At 49.4% G+C, this 18,591-nt stretch overlaps 1 protein-coding gene across 1 annotated transcript; it reads left to right on the plus strand.

Moving 5' to 3' along the window:
* Positions 1-11,963: 11,963 nt before the first annotated feature.
* LOC139026555 (octapeptide-repeat protein T2-like) lies at positions 11,964-12,351 on the plus strand (the record flags this gene model as incomplete). The annotated part of the gene is made up of 1 exon (XM_070441887.1): positions 11,964-12,351. A coding segment is annotated over exon 1 (388 nt), but the record flags the coding sequence as incomplete, so codon positions are not given.
* Positions 12,352-18,591: the final 6,240 nt, after the last annotated feature.

Below are 18,591 nucleotides of genomic sequence, written 5' to 3' on the forward strand. Positions count from 1 at the left end.
AAAGGACTGAATGCAAAACAGAAAGAAGGCATTTTGTTGAGTAGGAAAAGGACTTACAGTAGCAGCTAGCGGCTAGCGGGTTAGCGATGAAGTAGCGAGTAGCAGCTAGCGGGTTAGCGGTGAGGTAGCGAGTAGCAGCTAGCAAGTAGTGGGTTAGCGATGAGGTAGCGAGTAGCAGCTAGCGGGTTAGCGATGACAGCGTAAGCGATAGCAGCTAGCGGTTAGCGATAGGTACGCGATAGCAGCTAGCGGGTTAGCGATAGGGTAGCGAGTAGCAGCTAGCGGGTTAGCGATGAGGTAGCGAGTAGCAGCTAGCGCTAGCGCTGGGTTAGCGATGAGGTAGCGAGTGATGGGCTGTAGCACCGAGATGTCTACTTCACTCAACATCATATTAACTTCCAAAGTCCACACAGTTGGATATGACAATGACTGTATATATGAGATGATAATGGTTCTGAATGAGAGAGATGACTGGTATTTTCCAGAATGTCTGAGGTCAATGCAACATACTCTGGTAAAGTGTAAAATGCCTTGAAAAGGGAAACGTATTGAAGTAGATACTGGAGCAGTTCTACAAATGAAATTAATAGTGTCTTTGTTCATCATGTTGAACAATAGTCATTGTTCTTTATGTATTCTGCACTATTTGGACAAGAGATAAGCTTGAGGTGTCACCCTGAGGGAAGCCCCACCCAACACAGTTCAACTCCTGTCTCTCTTCACACAGTCACCCTGATGGGAAGGCCCCACCCAACACAGTTCAACTCCTGTCTCTCTTCACAGTCACCCTGATGGGAAGGCCCCACCCAACACAGTTCAACTCCTGTCTCTTCACAGTCACCCTGATGGGAAGGTCCCACCCAACACAGTTCAACTCCTGTCTCTCTTTACAGTCACCCTGATGGGAAGGTCCCACCCAACACAGTTCACACCCTGTCTCTCTTCACAGTCACCCTGATGGGAAGGTCCCACCCAACACAGTTCAACTCCTGTCTCTCTTCACAGTCACCCTGATGGAAGGCCCCACCCAACACAGTTCAACTCCTGTCTCTCTTCACAGTCACCCTGATGGGAAGTCCCCACCCAACACAGTTCAACTCCTGTCTCTCTTCACAGTCACCCTGATGGGAAGGTCCCACCCAACACAGTTCAACTCCTGTCTCTCTTCACAGTCACCCTGATGGGAAGGCCCCACCCAACACAGTTCAACTCCTTTTTCCTCACAGTCACCCTGATGGGAAGGCCTCACCCAACACAGTTCAACTCCTGTTTCTCCTCACAGTCACCCTGATGGGAAGGCCCCACCCAACACAGTTCAACTCCTGTCTCTCTTCACAGTCACCCTGATGGGAAGGTCCACCCAACACAATTCAACTCCTGTTTCTCCCACAGTCACCCTGATGGGAAGGCCTCACCCAACACAGTTCAACTCCTGTTTCTCCTCACCGTCACCCTGATGGGAAGGCCTCACCCAACACAGTTCAACTCCTGTCCTCACAGTCACCCTGATGGGAAGGCCCCTCCCAACACAGTTCAACTCCTGTCTCTCTTCACAGTCACCCTGATGGGAAGGCCCCACCCAACACAGTTCAAATCCTGTCTCTCTTCACAGTCACCCTGATGGGAAGGCCCACCCAACACAGTTCAACTCCTGTCTCTCTTCACAGTCACCCTGATGGGAAGGTCCCACCCAACACAGTTCAACTCCTGTTTCTCCTCACAGTCACCCTGATGGGAAGGTCCCACCCAACACAGTTCAACTCCTGTCTCTCTTCACAGTCACCCTGATGGAAGGCCCACCCAACACAGTTCAACTCCTGTCTCTCTCACAGTCACCCTGATGGGAAGGCCCCACCCAACACAGTTCAACTCCTGTCTCTCTTCACAGTCACCCTGATGGGAAGGCCCCACCCAACACAGTTCAACTCATTATCTACTAGTACAGCATTCCTACACTAATATAATTCTCTACTAGTACAGCATTTCTACACTTAATATATTGTCTACTAGTACAGCATTCCTACACTAATATATTCTCTACTATACAGCATTCCTACACTAATATATTCTCTACTAGCACAGCATTCCTACACTAATATATTCTCTACTAGTACAGCATTCCTACACTAAATATTCTTGCTGTACAGCATTCCTACACTAATATATTCTTTGCTAGTACAGCATTCCTACACTAATATATTCTTTGCTAGTACAGCATTCCTACACTAATATATTCTTTGCTAGTACAGCATTCCTACACTAATATATTCTTGCTAGTACAGCATTCCTACACTAATATATTCTTTGCTAGTACAGCATTCCTACACTAATATATTCTTTGCTAGTACAGCATTCCTACATAATATATTCTTTGCTAGTACAGCATTCCTACACTAATATATTCTTTGCTAGACAGCATTCCTACACTAATATATTCTTTGCTATACAGCATTCCACTAATTATTCTTCTAGTACAGCATTCCTACACTAATATATTCTCTGCTAGTACAGCATTCCTACACTAATATATTCTTTGCTAGTACAGCATTCCTACACAATATATTCTTTGCTAGTACAGCAATTCCTACACTAATATATTCTTTGCTAGTACAGCATTCCTACACTAATATATTCTTTGCAGTACAGCATTCCTACACTAATATATCTTTTGCTAGTACAGCATTCCTACACTAATATATTCTTTGCTAGTACAGCATTCCTACACTAATATATTCTTTGCTAGTACAGCATTCCTACACTAATATATTCTTTGCTAGTACAGCATTCCTACACAATATATTCTTTGCTAGTACAGCATTCCTACACTAATATATTCTTTCTAGTACAGCATTCCTACACTAATATATTCTTTGCTAGTACAGCATTCCTACACTAATATATTCTTTGCTAGTACAGCATTCCTACACTAATATATTCTTTGCTAGTACAGCATTCCTACACTAATATATTCTTTGAGTACAGCATTCCTACACTAATATATTCTTTGCTAGTACAGCATTCCTACACTAATATATTCTCTGCTAGTACAACATTCCAACGATAATATGCACTGAGTACAAAACATTAAGAACACCTGCTCTTTCCATGACAGACGTTCCAGGTGAAACCAGGTGAAAGCTATGATCCCTTGCTGATGTCACTGTTAAATCCACTTCAATCAGTATAGATGGAGGGGAGGAGACAGGTTAAAGAAAGATATTTAAGCTACAATACAATGAGACATGGATTGTGTATGTGTACTATTCAGAGTGAATGGGCAAGAAAAAGTATTTATGTGCCTTTGGTACAAGTGTTTGGGGTAGTAGTAGTGTTTGGGGGTAGTAGAGTAGTGTTTGGGGTAGTAGTAGTGTTTGGGGGTAGTAGTAGTGTTTGGGATAGTAGAGTAGCGTTTGGGGTAGTAGGAGTGTTTGGGGTAGTAGAGTAGTGTTGGGGGTAGTAGTATTTTTTTGAGGTAGTAGTAGTGTTTGGGGTAGTAGTGTTGTCTTGGGGGTAGTAGTATGTGGTGAGTAGTATTGTTTGGGGTAGTAGTAGTGTTTGGGGGTGGTAGTAGTGTTTGGGGGTAGTAGTAGTGTTTGGGGGTGGTAGTAGTTGTTTTGGGGTAGTAGTAGTGTTTGGGGTAGTAGTAGTGTTTGGGGTAGTAGAGTGTTTGGGGTAGTAGTATTGTTTGGGGTAGTGTAGTGTTTGGGGGTAGTATATTGTTGGGGTAGTAGTATGTTTGGGTATAGTGTTGTCTTGGTAGTAGTATTTTTGGGGTAGTAGTAGTGTTTGGGGTAGTAGTAGTGTTTGGGGTAGTAGTAGTGTTTGGGGGTAGTAGTAGTGTTTGGGGGTATAGGGTTGTCTTGGGGTAGTAGTAGTATGTTTGGGTAGTAGTAGTGTTGGGGTGGTAGTAGTGTTTGGGGTAGTAGTAGTGTTTGGGGTAGTAGTATTGTTTGGGGGTAGTAGTGTTGTCTTGGGGGTAGTAGTATTGTTTGGGGGTAGTAGTAGTGTTTTGGGGGTAGTAGTAGTGTTTGGGAAAGGGTAGTATAGTTTTGGGGGTAGGTATTATTTGGGGTAGTAGTATTATTTGGGGGTAGGAGTAGTGTTTGGGGAGTAGTAGTGTTGGGGTTAGTAGTATTGTTTGGGGTAGATAGTGTTGTCTTGGGGCACGTTACGTTTTAAGAACAAAATAAGTTAATAAATCGTCTTAAGGATCCGCCCCTTTTTATTTTTTTTAAATCGCCTAAAATGACATATCCAAATCTAACTGCCTGTAGCTCAGGACCTGAAGCAAGGATATGCATAATCTTGGAACCATTTGAAAGGAAACACTTTGAAGTTTGTGGAAATGTGAAAGGAATGTAGGAGAATATAACACAATAGATCTGTAAAAGATAATACAAAGAAAAAAAACAACCGTTCTTTTGTATTTTTTTTGTACCGTCACTTTGAAATGGAAGAGAAAGGCCATAATGTATATTCCAGCCCAGGTGCAATTTAGATTTTTGCCACTAGATGCAGCAGTGTATGTGCAAAGTTTTAGACTGATCCAAATAACCATTGCATTTCTGATCAAAATGTTGTATCAAGACTGCCCAAATGTGCCTAATTTGTTTATTAATAACTTTTCATGTTCAAAATGTGCACTCTCCTCAAACAATAGCATGGTATTATTTCACTGTAATAGCTGCTGTAAATTGGACAGTGCAGTTAGATTAACAATAATTTAAGCTTCTGCCAATATCGAGATATGTCTATGTCCTGGGAAATGTTCTTGTTACTTACAACAAGGTAAGTAACAAGGTGCGGGCGGAAGGGGCTGGGTGGTTGGGGTGGCTGGATGGCTGGGGGCAGCCGGGATGGTCGGGCCGGGTTGGCGGGGCCGGGTGGCTGGGTGGCTGGGGGCAGCCAGGGTTGCCGGGGTTGCCGGGTGGCTGGGTGGTTGGGGGCTGGGTGGCTGGAGCAGCCAGGGTGGCCGGGGGGCTGGGGGACTGGGTGGCTGGGTGGCTGATGGCTGGGTGGTTTGGGGGTTTGGGGTGAGAGGATATAACACGTCCCTGACACCTTGGTGAAAGAGAAGAGGTCTTTTGAAGCATATTTTTCTGACCGGCTCTTGACCGACTGGCCCAATAACAATTTCATTGTCTTGCCAGGACAGGAAGGAGCTAGCGAGCGTTACCCTAACCATGAAAGGGACCAGTGTTGTTTAAAACCTCCATCAGGAGCTGTTAACAGACTAGTAAAACACACCAACACAGTAAAACACAGCAGATCTGGGATGGCAGGGAGGCGTTTGGTCTGTCAAGCCAAAATATTTAACAGTTCGTAGTTGATACCTCTACATTCATCAGTAGGAGGTATGAAATGCCATGTTAAGCTACTACATGTATTGTACTAATTAAGCTAGTTTATATATTGAATATTCAGCCCCCCATCAACTCAGAAGGACATAGGAGAAATAATAAACTCATAACACTGCCACTAAACATGCAGTAGTTTTCACCTCAGAGGATGCTGATCCAAAGCCTGTATCAACATTATAAGACCGTCTCTGGCTGAAACTGCCTGGCTAGCCTAGGCTTCAGTCCCCCAGAGCAGAGGGCTCCAGTCCCCCAGAGCAGAGGCTCCAGTCCCCAAGAGCAGAGGGCCCCAGTCCCCAAGAGCAGAGGGCTCCAGTCCCCCTGAAGTAGCCTAGGCTCCAATCCCCCAGAGCAGAGGGCTCCAGTCCCCAAGAGCAGAGGGCTCCAGTCCCCCTGAAATAGCCTAGGCTCCAGTCCCCCAGAACAGAGGGCTCCAGTCCCCCAGAGTAGAGGGCTCCAGTCCCCCAGAGCAGAGGGCTCCAGTCCCCCAGAGCAGAGGGCTTGAATGCCCTGAAGTAGCCTAGGGCCTGCTGTCCTCTTCACCTCTCTCTCAGTCATCTGGCCTGCACTTGAACTCCGCTAAACTTTGTTCCAGCCCTCCACCCCTCCAGCCCTCCACCCCTCAAGCCCTCCACCCCCAACCCTCTACCCCTCCAGCCCTAAACCCTCCAGCCCTCCACCCCTCAAGCTTTCTACCCCTCCAGCCCTAAACCCCCTCAAGCCCTCTACCCCTCCAGCCTCCACCCCTCCAGCCTTCTACCCCTCCAGCCCCAAACCCCTCCAGCCCTAAACCCCTCTACCCCTCCAGCCCTAAACCCCCTCAAGCCCTCTACCCCTACAGCCCTCTACCCCTCCAGCCCTAAACCCCTCAAGCCCTCTACCCCTCCAGCCCTCTACCCCTCCAGCCCTAAACCCCTCCCGCCCCCAGCCCTCTACCCCTCCAGCCCTCTACCCCTCCAGCCCTAAACCCCTCCAGCCCAAACCCCTCAAGCCCTCTACCCCTCCAGCCCTAAACCCCTCAAGCCCTCTACCCCTCCAGCCCTAAACCCCTCAAGCCCTCTACCCCTTCCAGCCCTAAACCCCCCTCAAAGCCCTCTACCCCTCCAGCCCTAAACCCCTCTACCCTCCAGCCCCCCTCAAACCCCTCTACCCCTCCAGCCCTAAACCCCCTCAAGCCCTCTACCCCTCCAGCCCTCTACCCCTCCAGCCCTAACCCCCTCAAAGCCCTCTCTACCCCTCCAGCCTAAACCCTCTACCCCTCCAAGCCCTAAACCCCTCTACCCCTCCAGCCCTAAACCCCCTCAAGCCCTCTACCCCTCCTCAATAAAGTATTTATCAGCAAAGTTAGTGCTAGCGGGAGCTGCCTCCCGTAGGGGTGGGAGGGCTAGGAGACCAGAGGTGACAGATCATAGCCTGAAGGTACTMGGGAATGGCAGGTCCTCTTGCTGCTCTGTATTCAAGCACCATGGTCTTGTGGTGGAGTGTGCGGAGGAGCAGGGTGATATGGGAGAACTTGGGAAGGTTGAACACCAGGTGGGCTGCAAGCATGCTGGATAAGTTGCAGGGGTTTGATGGCACAAGTGAGGAGTTCAGCCAACAACTGGTTGCAGTAGTCCAGACGGGAGATGACAAGTGCCTGGATTTGGACCTGCACCACTTCCTGTGTGATGTAGGGTCGTACACTACGGCTGTAGAGCATGCATCCGCAGGAGCATGTCACTGCTTTGATGTTTGTAGAGAACGACAGGGTGTTGTCCAGGGTCACGCCAAGGTTCTTTGCACTCTGGGAGGGGGACACCGTGGAGTTGTCAACCCGTGATGGAGAGGTCTTGGAGCGGGCACGCCGAGGTTGAGCTTGAAGTGGTGGGTTAACATCCAAGCTGAGATATCTGCCAGGCCCGCAGAGATGCGTGTCGCCACCTGGGTGGGGAGGAAGGGGGAGGAAGGAGAGAAGTAGTTGTGTCATCCTCATAGCAGTGATAGGAGAGACCATGTGAGGATATGACAGAGCTGAGTGACTTAGTGTTTAAAGAGAAGAGGAGAGGTCCATCCCCATAGCAGTGATAGGAGAGGAGAGGAGATGAGAGGAGAGGAGAGGAGAGGAGAGGTCCATCCCCATAGCAGTGATAGGAGAGACCATGTGAGGATGTGACAGAGCTGAGTGACTTGGTGTACAGAGAGAAGAGGAGAGGTCCATCCTCATAGCAGTGATAGGAGAGACCATGTGACTTGGTGTGTAGAGAGAAGAGGAGAGGGCCTAGAACTGAGCCTTGGGGGACACCAGTAGTGAGAGTGTGACACAGAGGAGAGCAGTCTTGGTTGAGTGACCCTTCTTGAAGTCTGACTGGTTAGGGATCAAGAGGATCATTCTTAGAGAGTTGGTCAGAGACGCTGAAATGTTCTGGAAAGAAAAGAAAGAAGGGATCCCGGTCTGTAGTTTTAGACGTCAGATGAGTCGAGTGTTGGTTTCTTGAGAGAAATTGGCAAGAAATTGAAGATCTCGTACAACGCTGTGTACTGCTCCCTTCACAAAACAGCGCAAACTGGCTCTAACCAGAATAGAAAGAGGAGTGGGAGGCCCCGGTGCACAACTGAGCAAGATGACAAGTACATTAGAGTGTCAAGTTTGAGAAACAGATGCCTCACAAGGACCTCAACTGGCAGCTTCATTAAATAGTACCCGCAAAACACCAGTCTCAACATCAACAGTGAAGAGGCGACTCCGGGATGCTGGCCTTCTAGGCAGAGTTCCAAAGAAAAAGCAATTTCTCAGACTGGCCAATAAAAAGAAAAGATTAAGATGGGCAAAAGAACACAGACACTGGACAGAGGAACAGATAACCATCCTAAAATGTAAGAAATTATGTGGTGTGTTTCGATGTAACAGTAACATTATACCATCGTATTTGGTTCTGTTATGTAGAATACTAATGAATCATTCATTATGTGATCTTCCAACACATTCATTTAGCTCTGATCTAACTTTACTAAACCAGCACCACTGAGGCAGCACCACATCCCTGCTCCTGCTGCACCGAACCAAGCGCACCTCAGCTATATGTATATGGCTTAATTAATTAATTAATTAATTACTTAAAAATCATACAATGTGATTTTCTGGATTTTTGTTTTAGATTCCATCTCTCACAGTTGAAGTGTACATATGACAAAAATTACAGACCTCTACGTGCTTTGTAAGTAGGAAAACCTGCAAAATCGTCAGTGTATCAAATACTTGTTCTCCCCACTGAGAGGTGAGGAGGTCTCCCGTTGACAGATTGAGAGGGATGGGAGACCTCAAGGTGAATCAGAGGGCAGCTGGAAGAATCGCAAGGCCTCTTTTTCAAAACAGAGCATGCACCGACCACGACACGTCGCTAGCTATTGGCTCTTCAAAGTACCTCTCTCTCGCTTTCTCTTTCTCCCTCCCTCTCCCCTCCCCTCTCTAGCTATCCCTCCCCTTCTCTCTCTCTCCCTCTCACCTCTTCTTCTCTCTCTTCTCCCATCTCTCTTCCACCTTCCCCTCTCTTCTCTTTTCTCCCCCTCCCCTCTCTCTCTTTTCTCCTCTCCTCCCTTCTCTCACTCTCTCTCCTCTCCCCTTCTCCTCTCTGTCCCACTCTCCATCTGTCTCTCTCTCCACCTACCCCTCTTTTTCTCTCTCCCCCATCTCTCTCTCTCCGCCCGCTATTGTTATCTCTCCTCCCTCTCTCATTTCTGTCTCTATCTCTTTATTGCTTCTAGGGCCTTAGAGCTCACCTCAGTCAGTGTCGTAGGTGGTGAGTAAGCGCTGTGCTGGTTACTGCCGCTCTGATCTCTCTGCTCCCCCTCTTATCTTCTCCCCTCTCTTTCTGTCTCTATCCTTACGGTTGTTATGTGGCCCTCTCGCGCCTCCCTCATGCATTTCTGGAGATGAGTGGGGATGCTGTCTCTCCTGCTCCTGCCCTATCTCGTCTCTCTTGCTCTCCTCCTCTGCTCGTCTCTCTCGACCCCTCCCCTCATATTCCTGGGAGGTGAGTGGTGTGCAGTGTTCTTTCTCCCTCCCGCTATCTCTCTCTCTCTCCTCTCTTCTGCTCTCCAGTATTCGAGTGAGGGTGGTGTGCGTCTCTCTCTCCCTCCTTCTTCTCCCTCAGTCTCTGTCCCTGCCATCATGGGTTAGATTGGTGAGCAGGTCGCTCCTCTTCTGTCCTCTCTACGCGCCTCTTCTCGTCTCTTCCTCTCCCCGCGCTCATCACTTAGCGGAGATGAGTGTGGTGTGGGCTGTTCCTTTTTATTCCTTAACAGAGAAGAGCCAAGAGTAGTTCTTTGGGATGGTGGAGCAACTGAAGTATGGCTGGGTTAACTCACCGCTATGTGATCAAAGTGAGGTTAGCATGATGTACGCGCCTTAACAAAAGTGAACTGCATGATGAATGTATGGGCAGGAAGGCAGGCAGGGAGAGAAGGAAGACATGGAGGGGAGGCAGGGACAGAAGAGGACCATGGAGGAGGGAGGCAGGCAGGGAGAGAAGGAGACATGGAGGGAGGGGAGGCAGGCAGGGAGAGAAGGAACATGGAGGGAGGAGGCAGGGAGAGAAGGAGACATGGAGGGCACGAGAGGCATGGGAGACGGGAGAAAGCGAGAGCCTATTGGATGGGGGCACAGGGAGGCAGGTGGAGAGCTAGCAGGATGACAGTGGGAGTGATGGAGGCCGAGGTGCTAGGGAGAGAAGCGAGAGCGCAATTGCGCGAAGTGGAGATAGGGGGAGGCAAGGGGAGTAAGGAAGAGACCGCTCGATGTGAGGTGGAGAAGAAGGTTCGGGAGATGTAGGAAGGGGAAGCTAGTGGAGTGGAGGAAAGGTTCAGGTGTGAGGGCTTGAGGAGAGGACATGGAAGTGGATGGGAGGAGGGAGGGAGGCGGAGTGGAAGACGCATTGGCAGTGGAGGAGTAGGCAGGGAGATCGTAATGGAGAGCAGTTGTAGAGGGTAAGTTGGTGGCGGTCATAGTGCAGGAGGAGAAGGGAGGGAGAGCATCGCTGCGGGGAGGAGGGTAGGCGGAGAAGAGGAGAAGGAGACGATGGAGGAGGTGCAGGTGTCGCAGGGATGAGGAAGGTGAGGACATGGAGGAGGAAGGCAAGGTGAGAAGAGAGGAAGACATGGAGGGAGGACAGCATGGGAGGGACGCAGGAGAGCATGGCGAGGCCGGCAGAGAGAGAAGGAGACATGGAGGAGAGAGGGAGGGCAGGAGGAATTGAGAGACATGGAGGGCAGGCAGGGGGAATGCTGATGAGTGTAGAGTGAGTAGGGTAGGTGGAGGTGTAGAGTGAGGGTGGAGTGTATTACTCCGAGGATGTAGGATGGGTTTCGGAGTGTGGTGGGTCGGAATGGTTGATGGGGAGGATCTTGGCCGGAGCTTAATGTATCGAGTGAGAGAGGAAGGTGTGATTACGGAGGTGTGCAGATGTTGTCGGAGAGTTGGAGGAGGTAGGATGGGTGGATGGAGGTGGACAAGGCAGAGGGAGGATAGGTGAGAGACATAGTGATGAGAGGGAGATATTACTAACGTGATGATTGGAGTAGGTGGGGTGCAGGGGGATACTAGGTTGAGGCTGAAGCGTGGATGGCTTATGGATGCCAGAAGATGTACAGAGAGAGGGTATGTACTGTATGTGAGGGATGTGCGGTAGTGGTAAGTCGGTATAGGTGGGTGTGATAGGGTGTGTAGAGGAGAGGTAGGGAGGCAGGCAGGGAGAGAAGGAGACATGGAGGGAGGCCAGGTGGCGGAGGGAGAGAAGGAAGACATGGAGGAGGCCGGCGGCAGGGAGAGAGAGGACACTGGAGGGAGGGAGGGAGGAAAGGGAAGGCAGGGCAGGGAGAGAAGGAGACATGGAGGGAGGCAGGCAGGGAGAGAAGGAGACATGGAGGGAGGGAGGCAGGCAGGGAGAGAAGGAGACGGGGGAGGGAGGCAGGGAGAGGAAGGAGACATGGAGGAGGCAGGCAGGGAGAGGAGAACATGGAGGGAGGCAGGCAGGAAGAGAAGGAGACATGCAGGGAGGCAGGCAGGCAGGGAGAGAAGGAGACATGGGGGAGGAGGAAGGCAGGCAGGGAGAGAAAGGACATGGAGGGAGGCAGGCAGGGAAGCAGGGCAGGGAGGAGAGGAAGGGAGACATGGAGGAAGGGAGGCAGGCAGGAGAGAAAGAGACATGGAGGGAGGCAGGGAGGGAAGCAGGCAGGGAGGCAGGGAGACATGGAGGGAGGCAGGCAAGGCAGGCAGGCAGGGAGAGAAGGAGACATGAGGGGGGAGGCAGGCAGGGAGAGAAGGAGACATGGAGGGAGGCAGGCAGGGAGAGAAGGAGATGGGGAGGGGCGGGAAGCAGGCAGGGAGGGAGAGAAGGAACATGGAGGGAGGGAGGGCAGGCAGGGAGAGAAGGAAACAGGAGGGAGCAGGCAGGGAAGCAGGCAGGGAGGCAGCAAGGTAGGCAGGGAGAGAAGGAGACAAGGAGGAGGCAGGCAGGGAAGCAGGAAGATAGGCAGGAGGGAGAGAAGGAACATGCAGGGCGGCAGAAAGGCAGGGAAGCAGGCAGGGAGGCAGGCAGGGAAGCAGGCAGGGAGCAGGCAGGCAGGGGAAGCATGCAGGGAGGCAGGCAGGGGGGCAGGCGGCAGGGAAGCAGGCAGGGAGGTAGGCAGGGGAAGCAGGCAGGGAGGCAGGCAGGAGGCAGGCAGGGAGGCACGGCAGGGAAGCAGGCAGGCAGGCAGGCAGGCAGGCAGGCAGAGAGCAGGCAGGGAGACAGGCTGGGAAGCAGGCAGGCAGGGAAGCAGGCAGGCAGAGAAGCAGGCAAGGGGGCAAGCAGGGAGCAGGCAGGGAGGCAGGCAGGGAAGCAGGCAGGGAAGCAGGCAGGCAGGGAAGCAGGCAAGCAGGAGGCGGCAGAGAACAGGCAGGCAGAGAAGAGGCAGGCAGGCAGAGAAGCAGGCAGGCAGAGAAGCAGGCAGGGAGGCAGGCAGGCAGGGAAGCAGGCAGGTAGAGAAGCAGGCAGGGAGCAGGCTGGGGGGGAGGCAGGGAGACAGGGAGGGAGGAGCAGGGAGGTAGGCAGGCAGAGAAAGCAGGTAAGGAGGGCGGGAGGGCTAGGAGGCAGGCAGTAGGAGGTATGGAGGTAGGCAGGTAGGCAGGGAGGGAGGCAGGGAGGTAGGTAGGTAGGGAGGGGAGGTAGGGAGGCTGGGAGGCAGGGGTAGGGCGGTAGGGAGGGAGGTAGGGAGGGGCCTGGGAGGCAGGCAGGTAGGGAGGTAGGCAGGGAGGGCTGCAAGGTTGGGAGGTAGCAGGAGGGAGGTCCTCTTCAACCCAGAACAGCTAATGGAATTTCCAAAGCCACACCGTATCTCAACGTTCCCTGGAGATCACTACAGTTTACTGTTCATGGAGGAAGGACTCCATCAGCATGGAATCACTACAGTTTCTACTGGTTCATGGAGGGAAGGACTCCATCAGCATGGAATCACTACAGTTTCTACTGGTTCATGGAGGGAAGTCATCAGATGGAATCACTACAGTTTCTATGGTTCATGGAGGGAGGACTCCATCAGCATGGATCACTACAGTTTCTATTGGTTCATGAGGGAAGGATCCATAATGAATTCTTCTACTGGTTCATGGAGGGAAGGACTCCATCAGCATGGAATCACTACAGTTTCTACTGGTTCATGGAGGGAAGGACTCCATCAGCATGGAATCACTACAGTTTCTACTGGTTCATGGAGGAAGGATTCCATCAGCATGGAATCACTACAGTTTTTATTGGTTCATGGAGGGAAGGACTCCATCAGCATGGAATCACTACAGTTTCTATGGTTCATGGAGGGAAGGACTCCATCAGCATGGAATCACTACAGTTTTCTACTGGTTCATGGAGGGAAGGACTCCATCAGCATGGAATCACTACAGTTTCTATTGGTTCATGGAGGAAGGACTCCATCAGCATGGAATCACTACAGTTTCTACTGGTTATATGGAGGGAAGGACTCATCAGCATGGAATCACTACAGTTTCTACTGGTTCATGGAGGGAAGGACTCCATCAGCATGGAATCACTACAGTTTCTACTGGTTCATGGAGGGAAGGACTCCATCAGCATGGAATCACTACAGTTTCTACTGGTTCATGGAGGGAGGACTCCATCAGCATGGAATCACTACAGTTTCTACTGGTTATGGAGGGAGGACTCCATCAGCATGGAATCACTAGTTTCTACTGGTTCATGGAGGAGGACTCCATCAGCATGGAATCACTACAGTTTCTACTGGTTCATGGAGGGAAGGACTCCATCAGCATGGAATCACTACAGTTTCTACTGGTTCATGGAGGAAGGACTCCATCAGCATGGAATCACTACGTTTCTACTGGTTCATGGAGGGAAGGACTCCATCAGCATGGAATCACTACAGTTTACTCAGTGGGGAGGGAAGGACTCCATCAGCATGGAATCACTACAGTTTCTAGTGGTCATGGAGGGAAGGACTCCATCAGCATGGAATCACTAAAGTTTCTACTGGTTCATGGGGAGGACTCCATCAGCATGGAATCACTACAGTTTCTATTGTTCATGGAGGGAGGACTCCATCAGCATGGAATCACTACAGTTTCTACTGGTCATGGAGGGAAGGACTCCATCAGCATGGAATCACTACAGTTTCTACTGGTTCATGGAGGGAAGGACTCCACTCAGCATGGAAATCACTACAGTTTCTAGTGGTTCATGGAGGGAGGACTCCATCAGCATGGAATCACTACAGTTTCTACTGGTTCATGGAGGGAAGGACTCCATCAGCATGGAATCACTACAGTTTTCTGGTTCATGGAGGGACTCCATCAGCATGGATCACTACAGTTTCTACTGTTCATGGAGGAAGGACTCCATCAGCATGGAATCACTACAGTTTCTACTGGTTCATGGAGGGAAGGACTCCATCAGCATGGAATCACTACAGTTTCTATTGGTTCATGGAGGGAAGGACTCCATCAGCATGGAATCACTACAGTTTTCTACTGGTTCATGGAGGGAAGGACTCCATCAGCATGGAATCACTACAGTTCTACTGGTTATGGAAGGACTCCATCAGCATGGAATCACTACAGTTTCTACTGGTTCATGGAGGGAAGGACTCCATCAGCATGGAATCACTACAGTTTCATGGTTCATGGGGGAAGGACTCCATCAGCATGGAATCACTACAGTTTCTACTGGTTCATGGAGGGAAGGACTCCATCAGCATGGAATCACTACAGTTTCTACTGGTTCATGGAGGGAGGACTCCATCAGCATGGAATCACTACAGTTTCTACTGGTTCATGGAGGAAGGACTCCATCAGCATGGAATCACTACAGTTTCTACTGGTTCATGGAGGGAAGACTCCATGCATGGAATCACTACAGTTTCTACTGGTTCATGGAGGGAAGGACTCCATCAGCATGGAATCCACTACAGTTTCTACTGGTTCATGGAGGAGAAGGACTCCATCAGCATGGAATCACTACAGTTTCTACTGGTTCATGGAGGAAGGACTCCATCAGCATGGAATGGTAGATTCCTGAAGTGCAGCAAAGCCTTCATCGTCTGCCATTTTACACCACTATCACCCCTCATCTAAACTGTTGTCTGAACAAAGGCAGAACAACATCCTACTGGTCCTAGTGTATCTGGGAGGTGTTGGCATCCCCCACGGGCCTGTAGCGTTCTGTTTATCCTCTCCCCCCCTGGCCTGTCTTCCCAGCATCGCTCTCCTTTCAGCTCCCTCTGACCAAGTCGTTGTCCTCATAAAGAGGTAGATATCAAAGTGTGTTTCATGAAGGAGCGCCTCTTTGATCTCACTACCTTCTATAACGCTTAAAACCTACACTGTCTGTCCCGACCAGAATCCGTCCCACAGAGGCCTGTTCTCCTGAAGATCTGACTCAAACACTGTCTGTCCCGACCAAATCCAGTCCCACAAGAGGCCTGTTCTCTCCTGAAAGATATGCCAACACTGTCTGTCCCGACCAGAATCCAGTCCTCAGAGACTGTTCTCCTGGAAGAATCTGACTAACATCAGCTCTCTACATTAAAAACTGACCAACAACCTGTTGAGACTGAAAAGAAGTTCCAAATAATGGTCGAAGGGAATCTGGGACCCAGGTAAGACCTGTTGAACAGAAACGTATCTGGGACCCAGGTAGACCTGTTGAACAGAAACGTATCTGGACCCCAGGTAAGACCTGTTGAACAGAAACGTATCTGGGACCAGGTAAGACCTGTTGAAACAGAAACGTATCTGGGACCCAGGTAAGACCTGTTGAACAGAAACGTACTCTGGGACCCAGGTAAGACCTGTTGAACAGAAACGTATCTGGGCCCCAGGTAAGACCTGTTGAACAGAAACGTATTCTGGGCCCAGGTAAGACCTGTTGAACAGAAAACGTATCTGGGACCCAGGTAAGACCTGTTGAACAGAAACGTATCTGGGACCCAGGTAAGACCTGTTGAACAGAAATGTATCTGGAGACCAGGTAAGACCTGTTAACAGAAACGTATCTGGGCCCCAGGTAAGACCTGTTGAACAGAAACGTATCTGGGCCCCAGGTAAGACCTGTTGAACAGAAACGTAATCTGGGACCCAGGTAAGACCTGGCAATGGTGCCACCTGTCAATGATTTAAAGGGCGGGATAATGACGATTAAGATGGTTTCACTGTCCAGTTCCGTTTACACGTGTTAAGCATTAAGATATCCAGACACAATGTGTGTCTGACTACCTCCAGAGGTGGACAGGAAGATCAGATCACAATGTGTCTTTTAGACATCTACACCTGTCTAATAATGTGGCTACAATCAGAATTTGCACCAGGCATAAACTGAGCTATTGACAATCTGTATCTGTATTGTATGTGTTAAGTTGGGATGAATCTGGTGATAAATCAGTGTGTAACACTAAACAGAAAATAACCACCCACAACTAACAGTGGGAAAACAGGCTACCTAARTATGGTTCTCAATCAGAGACAACGAAAGACAGCTGTCCCTGATTAAGAACCATACCCGGCCAAAACATAGAAATATAAAACCTAGACATACAAACATAGAATGCCTACCCACATCACACCCTGACCAAACAAAAAATAGAAACATACAAAGCAATCTACGGACAGGGCGTGACATCATGATGAAATCAATCACCGTGTCCGTGTATACATCAATGTTATTCTCAGAGGCTACCCGGAACATATCCCAGTCCACGTGATCAAAACAATCTTGAAGCATGGTTCCGATTGGTCAGACCAGCGTTGAATAGACCTTAGCACGGGTACTTCCTGTTTGAGTTTCTGCCTATAGGTAGGGAGGAGCAAAATGGACTCGTGATCTGATTTGCCGAAGGGAGGTCGGGGGAGGGCCTTGTAGGCATCCCGGAAGGGGAGTAGCAGTGGTCGAGTGTTTTAGCAGCGTGAGTACTACAGTCAATGCGTTGATAGAACTCCGGTCACTTTTTCCTCAAATTTGTTTTGTTAAAATCCCTAACTAGAATAAATGCGGCCTCAGGATATGTGGTTTTCTAGTTTGCACAAAGTTCAGTGTAGTTCCTCGAGGGCTGTCGTGTTATAGGCTTGAGGGGAATATACACGGCTGTGACTATATCATACCAAATATCACCTCATGCTAAATCTAGCAGAATTTCTATATCAAAGATGTGGTTTTAGGTTTTACCTAATGCTAGCTAGCTAGCGAACGTTTCCTAGCTAGCCAGGTAGGACAGAGGAGCGTGCTAAATCAACCAGCAGAACTTTTGTATTCAAAAGTGAAAAACTTGTATACAGAATTTACCCTCTCTCTCCTCTGTCAACATATTTCACTTGTGAACACCGTTTCTTTTGCACAATCTCTTCTGTCTGRCCTTTGCACACTTGTCATAGCCACGTCCGTACTGATTCTTCACGACGCACAACGTCACACAATGTCATTTTAAAACACAATATTCTGGGCACGTTCCAGGTGGTCTTTATTTCAGAGCTGGGCAGATCTCACAAAATTGGGGGGAAATTCTCAGAAACCAGCGATCCACCCCAGTGATGTGTCTTGAGATCTTCAGATGAGGTCTTCATTCCTGGGATAAAAAAAGTCCACCGATGCATCATGGGAGTGTTGCTCTGAAAACTCCTGGGTTCCTGGGACAGAGCAACAATGCATCATGGGAGTGTTGCTCTGAAAACTCCTGGGTTCCGTTGCTCTGAAAACTCCTGGGTTCCTGGGACAGAGCAACAATGCATCATGGGAGTGTTGCTCTGAAAACTCCTGGGTTCCTGGGACAGAGCAACACTCCCATGATGCATCACACTCAAAAGGGAGAAAATAACTATTGTTTAACAGGGCGACCATTGAAAATGAGGTTGAATGATACATAAGGATTCAATATTATACACATTAGCAAGTGTATTTATACATGTTTACCAGCTAGAGGTAAATAGTGGCTCACTATTTGGCAAGCACTGACTGGCTATCTCACTATTTTGACCAATTTGTTATAACCCATTTATTAATGGTTTATAATAATTTACTAATGATTAAATAACCGTTAATAACATAATAACAAATCCTCTATAAACCCTTTACAAATGGTAACCTCATTGTAAAGAGTTACCAACATTTGATTTGACAACCTATGTGTCCCTACCCTCTTACTGAACCCTGGGTTGCCCTGCTTCCTGCGTCTCCAKACACACACAATGACCCTGCGGTTCCCCTCCCGTTACCCTTGGTGAACTACAGATGAACCCTGCTCTCTCTCTCTCTGGACCAGGCAGCTGCTCATACATCTGAATCCATGGTTCATTTCCAGCTGACCCCCAATTCACCAGCACAACCTCTCGCCCTCTCGCTCCTCTATGATGTAACATTTGAACTGGCATCACCTCGCTCTGATCACCTCACGCTTGGAGGAGCGTATTCTGCTGTGTTATGTCACAGAAAATGACTGTCAGTGTCAATTCACAACCCCCCCCCCCCTTACAATCAATTCGGAACACAGCTCACCTACAGTCATACCATCACCAGATATCTACAGTCATACCACCACCAGATATCTACAGTCATACCACCACCAGATATCTTCAGTCATACCACCAGATATATACAGTCATACCACCACCATATATCTACAGTCATACCACCACCAGATATATACAGTCATACTACCACCAGATATCTACAGTCATACCACCACCAGATATCTACAGTCATAC

This window comes from Salvelinus sp. IW2-2015, unplaced genomic scaffold, assembly GCF_002910315.2.
Source record: "Salvelinus sp. IW2-2015 unplaced genomic scaffold, ASM291031v2 Un_scaffold5090, whole genome shotgun sequence".
Taxonomy (NCBI): domain Eukaryota; kingdom Metazoa; phylum Chordata; class Actinopteri; order Salmoniformes; family Salmonidae; genus Salvelinus; species Salvelinus sp. IW2-2015.